The 13,183-nt window shown below is 48.2% G+C and overlaps 2 protein-coding genes across 2 annotated transcripts in view; one reads left to right on the forward strand and one right to left on the reverse strand.

Annotated features, from left to right (window-relative positions):
• Positions 1 to 13,183, reverse strand: part of SMYD2 (SET and MYND domain containing 2) — a 51,081-nt gene that overhangs the window by 20,093 nt on the left and 17,805 nt on the right. The window contains exons 2-3 of the mRNA XM_039249509.1: positions 9,240 to 9,303; positions 317 to 427 (exon numbers count right to left, since the gene is read on the reverse strand). Of these exons, the coding sequence (XP_039105440.1) occupies positions 317 to 427; positions 9,240 to 9,303 (175 nt within the window). The remainder of the gene's footprint in view (positions 1 to 316; positions 428 to 9,239; positions 9,304 to 13,183) is intronic.
• LOC120243372 (M-phase phosphoprotein 6) lies at positions 12,090 to 13,149 on the forward strand. Its single transcript, XM_039249510.1, has one exon. It carries the CDS (start codon positions 12,132 to 12,134, stop codon positions 12,615 to 12,617), a length of 486 nt encoding a protein of 161 aa, XP_039105441.1. The 5' UTR covers positions 12,090 to 12,131; the 3' UTR covers positions 12,618 to 13,149.

Genomic DNA, 13,183 nt, shown 5'->3' on the forward strand with positions numbered 1-13,183 from the left:
CTCTAGGTGTTTTCAATGGAGTCTTCATGCTCTGGGAAGCCATATTTTTCTATGTGAACCTGTCTCATACAAAGTTCAGAATTTAACAGCTGTGGCTATGTTTCTGGACTAGGGTAAGTGACATCCTTTTGCAGGGGCAAAGGACAGACCAGCTTATGCCGGGACTGTGGTTCCCACGCCCATCCATAGTGACATGACAGGAAACAGGGCCCAAGAATGTTTAACAAGAGACGATCACCACAGGTCACTCATCTTTCTGACCTTTAAGAAAAAAAAGAAGAAGAAAATGCACTTGAACATCATCCCATTTCCTCACCTGTTTGGCCAGAATCCTTGCGGTCAGCCTTACAGTCTCGGAGGGATTCCAGTTTTCCCCAAAAACAACCATGGGAGAACATTCCAGCTTATGCATGGGCCAATCTTCTTTCTGGGAAGGTTAAAAAAAAAAAAAAGATTAAACACACACACACAGACACACACACAAACAGGAATCAAGTTCAAGAAGAGAGGATGCAGTAAGTCCTTCTAGTTAAGGTCAAGTGAAATATGTTTCCTTTTGGAAAACATGATGATGCTCACAAAAGCTAGAGATAAAAACATCCTTTAAGATAGAGACGGCTGTATGACCTTGACTCAGGCCTGGCCAAGGCTGCTGGGATGAGAAAATCTGCTTTGTGTCTCGTGTCTTTCTGTAGCCTCTTGTTGTTCCAAACAACGCGTACAGCTCTCCGGCATCTGTGGGAGCTGTCCCACCACGGCGGTGAGTGACTTGGGGGATTAGCCACTGACGTGGCCCTGCTCCCTCACAGTCCTGTCTGGTTCTCTTCTCACATCGGGGCAAACAGCTGAGAGCTGTACTCAGCAACTAGTCCCCTTTTACAGGCGATAAAAAGCAAAACACGAATGAAGGCATTGCTGAGGGCTCTCAAAGGGTCTGGCAAAGGCAACTATTGGGAATATTTAGGGACACAGACTCCCTAAAGATTCAGCCGATAACTCAGGGGCAGTGTGTTCCTTTCTGTCCCAGCTCACCACTCTTATGCCCCCGGCTGGGCCACTACTGGCAGGGTGGAGGCGCCATCTGTGGAGACGGGCGAGGGAGGGAAGATGGCACCACGGTGCTGTGGCGGCCAGGGGGGAGAGCAGTCCGAGGAACGGGGAGCACTACTGATGCGGCCGCTGGTGGCGAGGCTGGCGGGATGACTGAAGACTGACTGGACGTCGTGGAGGTCACCGCTGATGGACAAAATCCAGCAGTGTTGGCAGCGGGGGGCGTGGGGGGGGGCCACTGCAGGGGGAGCGGAAGCAGAGCTGGAAACTGGGAGAATGGGCGGGGTGGAGGGTGAATGGAAGACGACTTGAGGGGGGAAGTGTCCGGGCACTTGGCACACTGATGGGAACCTCCAGACTCGCTCTCTCCCCACGGAACTCGGTGTGTCCTGTTCTTCCCTCGGCCTCCCCACCTCAGGAAACAGCAGGTCTGTTCTTTCAGATGCTCGGGCTGGAACCCGGGGACCTCCCTTGCCACCTCTCTCCCCCTCACACTCCACGTTCCCCTCCGGCACATCGGTTTCCCCTGCCTTCAGAGCAGATCTGGAACCTGATCGCCCTGCCCGGCCCCATCGTGCCCTGCTGCGAGGCCAGTACTGCCCGGGCCTCCTCGGCCCCCGGACACCCGCTTCTGCCCCTGCCCCCGTGGCCCAGGCCAACAGAGCAGCCCGGCAGTCCATCCTGTTACACACAACCCCGATCCCACCAGGCCTCAGCAGCTCAGAACCTTCGAACGGCTTCTGATCCCCCAGCAAAAGGCAAAAATCTTAAAGATGACGCCGAGCCCCCCTCCACTCCTCTGACCTCATCGCCTCCTACGTCACCCACACAGCGCCCCTGCTGCTCCCTAAACAGACCGCGCATGCTCCTGCCGTAAGACCTCTTCCACCTGCTGTACCCCTGACTACTGCCCTCTCCCCCTCGGTGCCCATATTGCTCCCTGCCTAACTCTTCCACGTCTCTGCTCAAATGTCACCTTCCCAAGATGCCTGCCGTGAATAGCCTAGCAAAACAGCACATGCCCGTCACTGTCCATTTCCTTGCTGTAGGCTTCTTAGGCACTTCTCACCACCTGATATACTCCATATTTATATGTTTTTTTGTTAGTATCTGTCTCTCCCCATCAAAATAAAGGAACTCAGTCTGGTGTGCTTTTTTCCACATTTATAACCCCAGAACCTAGAAGAAGGCCTGGCATTTACTAGGCACTTAATGAAGTTGCTGAATGAATGAAGAGGTCTCTACCTTTTTTCCCCCCTCCTCCATCCCAAGAAGGAAAAACACCGCGTCACTTAACGATTTAATACACTACGTGGCACAGGCCACTGGCTCAAGTTCTGTGCCAAGATGTTCTGCACGGTTAAATAACACCGTGCCGAATATAACTAAGGGCAGGGACAGAAAGAAATGACAAGATAGGCGCATGGGAGAAGGGGATCTGTTTTTAGCCAGAGCCTGAAATTAGAGCACAGTGATCAGGCAAAGAGAGAAAAGTCAAGAGGGCGTCAGGCCTCGGGGTAGCTGCAGGAAACAGGGACCGCCGGCGGCATAGACAGGTAATTAACATCCGCGAGCCAGCGTCTGGGGTGAAACAGGGGATTCTAGGAGAAGGGCTCCGCAGGGCCCCCCGGTGGCTGCTCTTCTGAACTGCAAGTCTTGTTATCCGTGTTCAAGGACGACTCCAGGGAGAGAGAAGTTTAATATGAACCTTCCTTACTGTGATTTATCTATTATGTATTAATAGAATTAACTTATTAATGGAATTAATGGAAAAGTGATGTTAGCATAAATAACACACAATGACGACATTTACTGACATGAATGTGTCCTCGCAGGGAAGGGAACCGAACCACAAGGAACAGTGCAGGAGAAGAGCAAAGAGCTGCCAAGTACGCGGACGCTGGTCTGGGGCTCAGGAAACCTGCATTCTTGTCCCCACTCTGCAGCTATGTGACACTCGGCAGACCTCTTAATCCCCCCGCATCTGTACCCTGGGCTGTAAATAACATAATCCCTGAGTTACTTAGCAGGTCCAGAATTCTGAGGCTCTGATTTTACACCTTCCAACGGTGATAATCAGATACGAAGCCTGAAGATGACCAAGAAATGGCAGACCTTCGTATAGGAATAATCAGGCACTCGTGAAGCTGCAAAGGGTCCCCGGGAAGATTCAGGGAGCTCGGCCAGGAGAACAGCGCCTGGCACACAGTGCCCTCTCAAAACACACCAGTTCACTCTTCATCCCCTGGTTCGTTCATTCGTTCAATAAGCCCACAACTGACCCTGGGGTCAGGGATGGGAACCGAAGTCTCTGACTTTAAGAAGTTCACGACTATGTCAGAAGACCTATAAAGAGCACCTGCAATGGGAGACTGTCCCCCACCCGGCAGTCAACCAGAGAGCAGGAGACATCAAAGTGCAGAATCACTTAAGTTCATCAAGGGGAATGTCCCAGAGTAAGTTTTCACTGTCTGCTGGAAGGTGGTGAGAGATGTGGATTAAGGGAAGAATGACAGAGATGTCCCTCAATGGCACTGCTGTTTTAATTTTTTTTTTTTTTTTCACAAAAAGGTGGGAGGGGGACAGCATCTGACAGGAATGTCAGGTTCTGAGCGTATCCTGACACTTTTCTACCACAGAGAGGGTCCACATGTCACAGAGAACCCCACAGAGGCAATCTACCCTATTTATGACTATTAAAAATTATAAGCGATCAGATTGGACAAAATTGAAAAAAAAAATTAAGCTAGCCTCATGAATAGGAATAAATGTTATCAATTAATAGTTCTTATTTTGTTTTGTTGCTTTTTAGTATTGACAGTTTCTTTGTACACAGAGAGCCCTTTAAGCTTTTTAAAACATTTTTGTCAGTTTTTCTAAAGCTTCTAAAAATTTTTTTAATGTTTATTTTTGAGAGAGAGAGAGAGAAAGAGAGAGAATGAGTGGCAGAAGGACAGAGAGAGAGAGAAAGACACAGAATCTGAAGCAGGCTCCAGGCTCTGAGCTGTCAGCACAGAGCCCGACGCGGGGCTCCAGCTCACGAGCAGAGAGATCATGACCTGAGCCAAAGTCGGACACTTAACCGACTGAGCCACCCAGGCATCCCTCTAAAACTTTTTCTAATATTTTTTCTTCAAAAGCCAAGCTATTACTCCTGCCCTGATTGCAATCTTTATATAATTTTATGTAAATTTGGGTCCTGTTTTCCAGAAAATTAATATACAAATAACCACACAGGAAGGACTCCAAAAGACATATCCCAAAGTGCCAGTAGTGATTTTCTCTGGAAGAAGATTATGGATACTCCTTTTGTTGTCATTTCAGACTGTACTTTCTAATTCTTCTAAAATGAGCACAGAGTATTTGTGCGGTAAAATTAAGCAATTAAATCTACACAAAAGATACAGACATTTCTGTACCCTTTTTAAACTTCTAAGTCATTTCCAGCCAGCGTAATCACTGCCCTGCCTGATCTTCCTAAAGATGCATGAAGAGCTGTGAAATCGTCTCATGGTGCCCCAGCACTTCCAGCACTGGAAGAAAAGTGACTGTTATTTCATCCAGTTTTCTGCTGAGCGAAATGCGATGCTGTCTTCCTGGATGAGATGGGGGGTTTTCGTGTGAAGTCCCCCTTTCTAACTCTTGCATCTGGTGTTTCACTTGCTGTAATGGGGCTTTCAAAACAGACATAGTCTACTTGGACAAATGCATGTGACTTCCTGAAATGTGGGATACTGAGGAAACGTCACAGGATTTCTGGAGCCACCACCATGATCTTCCAGAGGCATAGCACAAAAGCCACCAGGTGCACACCGACCGTCTCACAGGAAGGCTGCTGAGCCCCCGTCACAAGGACATGTTTCTGTTTTCTGGTCCCACGCCAGAACAATGGGACGCTCTCGTTCATTCCGTTCATTCATCCCCATGCTTTCCTGCCGGCGATGTGAAACATTTAGAGAAAAGAGTGATCAAGTTCAAGATGCTCCCTGGGTTTGGGTTAAGAGACCAAAGTGAATTTCACCAGGACTGAATACGACTCCAGCCCCATTCACTAAATCACCCATGACAACAACAGGGTCAGATGGGCATTCCTTAGGCATTTTTTACGCTTGGGTTATTTTCTAGTCAATGACAAAAGTCACAAATTTTCTCTCATCCTTAGTCACGTGCTCTTCAAAGATGCTTTTTTATCCCCATCAGGGCATGCCCTTTCTTACTTTCAGAAGCACACTCCTAACCCCATCACCTCCATTTATGAATGACAAATCGTTTCTTTTCTCTTTGTTAATGTTAAGAAATAATAGCCTAGAAAGTTCCCCTCTGTGGTTCCTCTATAACATAACTTTGTAAAACTCTTCCCTTGAACGGGTCATGGTGCAATTTAATGAAGAAGTCTAAGTGAGGGGAGTAATATACTTAGCTTTCCAGGCATATTTATAAAAATAAATACAGTTCATTAAAACACACAGGTTGCAAAATAAGCCTCAGTAAAAAGGAATTTCTAGTTCTTTTATGTGTCCTTTCATGCATCATCAATTAAAATCTTTCCTCTGGCAGGATCACACTGAGTCAAGTGAATGAAGAGAAAAGTAAATGGGACAAGATATCGCCAAATTGTATAAAATAAAGCAAACTCCTGCAGCACTGCAGTTAGTGAGGAGGCTCGGGGAGCCTGCACGTAGTGAATGGGGCCTCCCCGAGATGCTGTGCTCCCTGGAAAGCCGCAGGGAGGGACGTGGGGCTTAGCACTCTTGGAGAGACTTTTGGTGAAGACGACACCGCCAGATGGGCTCTCTCGTTTCACATCCACTAAAGGCCATTTCTCTTTCTTTGACATGTTCCCATAGCACCGGCTCTCCCAAGGGCCCTGGGGACTCCCGAGCACAGTGCTGGGAAGTGGTGACGGCCCTCTGCCAGCGGTCTGTACAGTCTAGTCCCAGCTCTGCGACCGTGACCTGGGGCAGGTCACCCAACCACTGTGGCCACTGTTTTTTTTTATCTATTGACAAGCTGGACCTGGCAACTTCCACTCGGCCCCCCCACCCCCGCTGTCTGGGGCCCACACGCCACCCCATCCCCGGGACTCCAGGTGGGCGGAGTCTCCCTGTGAAGAAGGCCCAGGTAAGAGGAGCGAGCACCTGATGCTTTCTTAGGTGGAGAATCCCTCAGTTACCTGCCTCTCAACCATCGCTGCCCTTGCTCTGTGCCACGCTCTCTCCTGCAGCACAGCCTCCCCTTTGATACCACCCCAGCACCCCCTTGGGAGGAGCCCTGAACACGTTTTTATCTGGCGCTAATGCCCCAGATTCCTCCCTAATGATTTTATGTATGAAGCTCCCAAATCACTGTGTATTTCCGGGCATTTACTTTTATTAAACCCTTAGAACCATTCCATGTCACCACAATCCGCAGCCCTGCACCGAGTCAGCTCTTCAGTGCGGAAGGATGGAAAACCTTAACGGCCATTAACCTCTCCCTTTAGCAAAAGGGGACAGATGAAACAAAAGTGAAACTTCGATGAAGTCTGGTCTGTCACCTCCAGCAACAAGTGGGGTCAGGAACCGTGTTTTGTTTGTCACCTAGGTGGGTACTTGATCCCCTAGAAACTTCACTGAAGCACAGAAAACACTGGAATGCAGAAGGACTGCCAGGGTTGATGGAGTACCGGCCCAAGCACTGGGGCAGGGGCGGGGAGGCCTCTCCTTCGTGAGGTTGGACACGGCAAGCTGTCTTGGCCCAAGAGCCTCTGAACATGACTTGGTGACACAGAGCAGGACCCCACCCCCACCCCCATGCTGGCCTTCCCTGCTGGCCAAGCCATCTCATCGTCACTGGGCTTCCCAGACAATCTGTCCACAGCGGAACGTCCAGAAGGCAAACTGCTTGTTACAAGGGGAGATGCAGGCATCCTCATACAGCTAGGCTGGCGCACTTGGTGAACGTGACCCTCTCCAGGGCGAGCACCCCTCACTGCGTGCTCACAGAGGAGGTTTCCAAGTCTGCAGCTTTGGGACCCGAAGGGAAGGGGCACCACAGTGGCTGCCTTAAAAACCCCAACTTGGGAATATACTGATTCATCAAAATAATGACACCTAGTGAGGCCTAGTGGAGGAGAAGTTAGCAGTACGCTCAGAAGACCTAGACATAACCTGGCATCTCACACACGCCGATATTTCATATTAATGCAGTGTTCACAGTTCATCAGAGAAGTTAAGAGTCATTTTGACATGGGCATGACTCACACAACATACACCGTTGTTCTCAGCTTCTTAGACTCCATCCATTCTCTTGGTTAAAAATCAAAACAAAACAAAACACAAGTGCCTCAAATCTAAAGTATGCTATATACTTTATAGGCTAATCTTCAGTCCAGCCTAAATTACTATCATATTATTTTTCACAGGCCCTCACGTCCATACACAGCGTCCCAGCTTATACAGAACTTTCATAGCTATCAGATCACTATGTCCTTGCCATCTGTCAGGGTGGGCTCTGCTGCCTTCATTCATTCTGGATTGAAGAAACTGAGCTCAGAGACATCCCGTGACTTGCCAAGTTCATGGAGCTGGTAGGCTGCAGAGCTAGGATCATCTCCTTCCACTATTCTGTGTTATACTTTCTGAACTCAATGTGGTTTTATTATCTTGTTTCTCTAAAGAACCAGAACGGAATGAGTTAAGTTTTCTAGAAGCATTTAACTTAAATACAGAAGGAGCTAACTTATGCCTGGAATCAAATCCTAGAATTCCCAGGGTTCACTGATCTCCCCAACACTGAAGCAATCCAACCACAGAATACTCTATCCACAGCCAGTAAGAGCCAAATATGATCACTCCTTCTTTGAGAGAAGGCACACTCACTGGAAACTCAACTACAAGCCCATCTATTTTCTCACTGTCACACAGGCTGACAGCCTCTGAGAACAGAGAAGCGGGTTGTGCATAGGGCCTTCTGAGCCAAGGTAGACCTCCCTGGGCTGATGGCTCAGCCTATGCATCCTTCTGGCAAGGGGCCGCTGCTATTGCAGCTCTATGGCCAGACGGGACACCAGGGCTCAGCAACCTCTCCCACTGCTACATAATAATGCTCTTCGGGGACTTTCAGAGGCCAAGTGCATAGGGAGAAGAGAAAGAAAAAAATAATAAAATAATGGGTAATCAGAAGTAGATTGAGAGCTGGGGTGGGGAGGTAAATGACACCAAGTGTGGCAGGGACAATGACCCCCCCCCCCAAAAAAAAGGTAAAGACATGGAAGATCCGCCCTGTCACTTAGGGCACTATTAAACAGCATCAGCATTTCCCAGGGTGTATGACTAGGTTTCCATTAAAAAACAAAAAAACAAAAAACAGACTAAGGAGGGTATACAGAAGTCGAACATGGAATATTCTCCCTAATTCAAACTGTTAGAACATGGAATGTGTTTTCTGTGGAATGCCTACAGACCTTCTGTGGAACTACAATCTATTAGATGAGTATGGAAAACACGACTCCTAGTCGCTCAAAGAGTTACCAGGAGTCCTTCTAAACCCCTCCTTAAGCTTCCCATCCCCACAGTACGGCAGTCCCTGGAGATTGATCCATCAAACCAGATGGCCGTGGCCTACATGCAACCAGCCTCTTGAGTTCCCCTCCCCCACCCCGGTTGCTTCCAACACACCAGCTCCAAGTACCATTCGGAGCAGTCGCCCTCTGGTAATACGAAGGCTGTGCCAGGGGCTCACCTAAGACTGGAATCAGATTTGGTTTGAACAGGCCATGAGCAACACGTGGCCTGCTTATGGGGATTTATAAAAACATAGACCTGTGACAGGAAAAATTAAAATATTTCAAAGACACCACTTTAACACTTTCCTGTGTTGACTCTGCAGTGTTCCATCTGCTGCTGGTGGCCTCGGGGGCAAGCTGTCAGCCTTGGCAATACACTTGCCTGAACCCGACACACTCTCCCCGTGTCTTCCCCCTGCTCCTGCCCCTGCACGCGGCCCCCAGGGGGTGCTGCCTGTCACCGGCTGCCTGTCGTCCCGGGCCAGCACTCAAAGAGTATCCGGCCACATCCTGGCCCAACACCAAGCTCTCGAGCTTTGGCCGCAAAAGGGTGCTGGGAACGTGGGACACGGAAAGGAAGGACATCGGGGTCCCCATCTTCAGAGGAAGCAAGGCCCTCCCTGCCAGGTGGCCCAGAACCTACCTGACACTCCACATTGCAGTAAAATGCCTGCTTGCATCTTCCACATTTGGACAAGCCTTCTTTCCTTAAAAACAGAAAGGGCGCTGTAGTGGCGAGAGGCACAGAAACGTGGAGCTGCACATTTTAGCATGCAATAATACAAGCCATCTGGCTGCAAAGCAGAGCCAAGATTCACCTTACCTTACTCTCCCACTGACAAAGTGGCATTTTCCCAAAGGAGATTTCTGACCACAATGAGTCCTTGAGTAGAGAGTCAGTTAGTCAACCAGTACACGCACCAACGTTTACCGACCCTGACAGTGTGAAGGGCACCTTCCAAACTGAGGAACGATGTGCCCTTTGACTCCTGAGCCTGGCCGGAGACGCGAGGCCTTCACCGTCGCCTGCACTATTACTCAGTCGTTTGGGGGCAAGTCAAAGGCTCTTATGTCCTGATTTTCTCACCTACTCAAGCGGGACAGAAAGAAACAGAACCATCTGGGAAGTGTGACCTCAGACAGAGGACTGGAGGTCACCTGCGCTGGAAGTCACTGGTGAAAATGCAGTGTGAGTGACAATCTTTATTATTTGAAGATGCACATGAGGCAGAAGGTGAAAACCGAGAAAGTGAGGAATTCAGATGCTGCCCAGAAAGCGAAGTTTAGAAATACTGCAACCCAGCAGGTGGAGACACATTCTCGGATAAAATATTACCGTGTGCGATCGGCATACACTCCACCTTTTGGGGTGACCCACTGAGTGATCCTTCCGCCTCTTTGTAAACAGGCCAGTGCTCCCTGTTCGTTGCCACATTACTTCCCAGGTTCTGATCAAGGACAGGAACATCGTTGTTTCCCAACGGTTAGGTGCCCGTATATTTGTTAAGTAAGTAAGCCAAAACTTCTTCAAAACCTGAGATACCTCTGAATTAAGCCTCGGGAGGCAGAACCCTTCAGAAATCCTTTTTTTGGGGGGGGAGGGGGGAGGGGAATACCCACATGGTTAAATCAGAGCACTACCTTATGTCTGCTCACCGCACCGAGGCCAGCTTTCTGATTTGTGGCAACGTCAAGGCCATAAGAGGCACTGTCACTGCTGCCAGGGTGTGGCACTGCAGTAAAGCCACCTCCCCCCACCCCCCTGCAGCTGAGAGTCTGCCACGCACATCTCATCGGGCTGCAGAACCCTCCTCTGCTCTGCTCCTTGTCAGCAAGCGGCAGTCACCACACTCCTCCCACGGCTTCGGGACTGTTCCAAAGATGCTACTGTCGGAACTAAACAGACTGCCTTGCAGTTTTCATGACGGCGCTTGGGTTCCAAGAAGCGGGCTGAAGAAATGTGTGGGAGAGAAACACATCTTGTGGTTGAGGCATAAATAAATATCCCAAGTTTGCACATCTCAACGGTTTAAAAAGGGACTCACTGACTTAGCAGCGTGTGGAAAGTACCGCTCCCCCCACCCCAAGGTGCATCTGAAGGGTGGCTGACTTTGACTTTGCATTTTGCAATAAACAAGAGTCGAGATGATGGTCTCTGCTCTCTTGCATGATATAATGAGGAGGGGAGGGGGCGGGAGAAGATGCTTCTCAAAAACCACTGTGAAGTGACTCGTAAGCCAGGGCTTGGTGCTGAAGACGTTCAAGAAACGCCATCGGGGTGGAAGGCAAACATGGGCAAAGCCAGGGAGGGAACTCTGAAAATTCTTTTCAAAAAGAAGTGCATTTGAAAATGGATAATGGATGGGTAGATGCCACCCCACGGACATGTCCCTCTGAAGCAGTCATTTGCTAACACTTGTTTTTGCAGGGGGAGAGGTCACAGAACCTCTTTGAGAATTTGACTGAAGCCATTAATTCCCCCAACATCTTACCTTCTCCCCAACCTTGCCCCCAAAACAACAGAAAATTTTGTGACATTTTAAGGGCTTTGAGCCACCTAAAACTCATCCATGGACCCCTGAAGGGCCTCTGAAACTCAGTTAAGGTCCCCTATTAAAAAAGCTTTGAAAATTATCACAAAAATATCCTTATTAGCTTAGACCAGATGAAAAAACAAGGATTATGTGGCCCTTTCTGCCCAGAGGGCAGCAGTACAGTGAATACAAAACCAAGGTTTGATTTTAGCCTCGCGATAACATCCCAAGGGAAAGAAAAGGCAAAACTGGGCTCTCAAGAGCTAGGGATGAACTCTAGTGGGATTTCATCCAATAAATGTCCAATAAATGTCCCACAAGCCAGGCTTCATTCACCTCAGGCAGCCACCAAGCCCAGAAGCCACACACAACAAGAGAGAGGAAGGAAAGCCCAGCTTTTAAGTGCTGGCGGTCTGGTGTGCACTTTCCACTGTCTAAGGAAGCTGGTTCTCAAAATGTGGTCTGTAGACTTCAGGGATCTCAGGGACCCTTTCAGGGAGTTGGCAGGGTCCAAACTACTTTCAAAGTAACACCACTGTCCCGCCATTTGCACTGCAGCAGGTGTGAAGTGTAAGGGGGAGCCCGGAGGGTAAGGCTTCTGGAGCCTCGGTACAAATCAAAGCAGGAGCCGCACGCTGTCCCACTGTCCTGTGGTCTTGACTTCCATGTGTTCCGAGTGAGGGCGGGGAAGGGGAGCCAGTTTCACTTAAGAATGTCCCTGATGGGGGGCGCGCCTGGGTGGCTCAGCCGGTTAAGCATTCGACTCTTGATTTCGGCTCAGGTCATGATCACATGGCTTCCTGAGTCTGAGCCCCCACATTGGGCTCTGTGCTGGCAGCGCAGAGCCTACTTGTGATTCTCGCTTTCTCCCCTTCTCTCTGCCCCTCCTGTACTCGTGCTCTCGCTCTCTCTCAAAATAAATAAACTTTAAAAAAAAATAATAATGGTGCGCGTGCGCGGCGGGGGCTGGTGGCCGATCGCGGCCCAGAGCTGGAGTCAATATGGCGGCGGAGCGCAAGACGAAGTTGTCCAAGAACCTGCTGCGCATGAAGTTCATGCAAAGGGGACTGGACTCGGAGACCAAGAAACAACTAGAAGAGGAAGAAAAGAAAATCATTAGCGAAGAGCACTGGTATTTGGATTTGCCAGAGCTTAAAGAAAAAGAGTGTTTCATAATAGAAGAGCAGAGTTTCTTGTTATGTGAAGACCTTCTCTATGGAAGAATGTCATTCAGAGGATTTAATCCTGAGGTTGAGAAGTTAATGCTTCAGATGAATGCTAAGAACAAAACAGAAGAAGTTGAAGGTGAAACAGTGGAGCTCGACGTATCAGATGAAGAAATGGCTAGAAGATATGAGACCTTGGTGGGGACAATTGGAAAAAAGTTTGCCAAAAAAAGAGACCGTGCCAACTATGAAGAAGATGAAAATGGACACATAAAACCAACAGTTAAAGTAAAGAAGATGTTCTTAAAGCCCCAGGATTGAAGTGGATGCTTTGAGACAGAGCTCAGGGGTGCCTCGTGAGAGTTAGCGTGTTGTGGAACTCATTCTGAAGGCTTCTCTGTAGTTACTCGTAATGTTTACTTGTAAAGAAATGGATGGTTTTGGAAACATGCCATTTTTGAAACAGATATGTGGTAGATGTTATATATCCTTTCCTTAATGGTGTTCAGGAATCAATTTTTAGCCCTCAAGCTTCAAATGTATATGGTATATGGATACTTCCTAAAGATTTTTTGACCTCAAAATTTTTTTTTAATGGAACTCTCTAGTCACTGACCTTGAATTGACACGTATAAATTAAACCAATGTTTAAGTTGCCCTTATGTTTATATTTTACTTTAAATTATTCATTATGCCAAGCCAATGTATACATTCATTTTGGAATCAAACATAATGAGGATTTATTATATATAAATTCACCAAGAACAAACATGCCTCTCCAGCCTGAAGTATTTGCATGCTACCGAGTCGTTGTCAGTTTGTGGAATTACTGGTTTTGTTTAAAGCTTTTACTTAATAAAAGAAATTATAATAAAAAAAAAAAAAAA

Source organism: Hyaena hyaena, unplaced genomic scaffold, assembly GCF_003009895.1.
Source record: "Hyaena hyaena isolate Hyena2069 unplaced genomic scaffold, ASM300989v1 scaffold_339, whole genome shotgun sequence".
Lineage (NCBI taxonomy): Eukaryota > Metazoa > Chordata > Mammalia > Carnivora > Hyaenidae > Hyaena > Hyaena hyaena.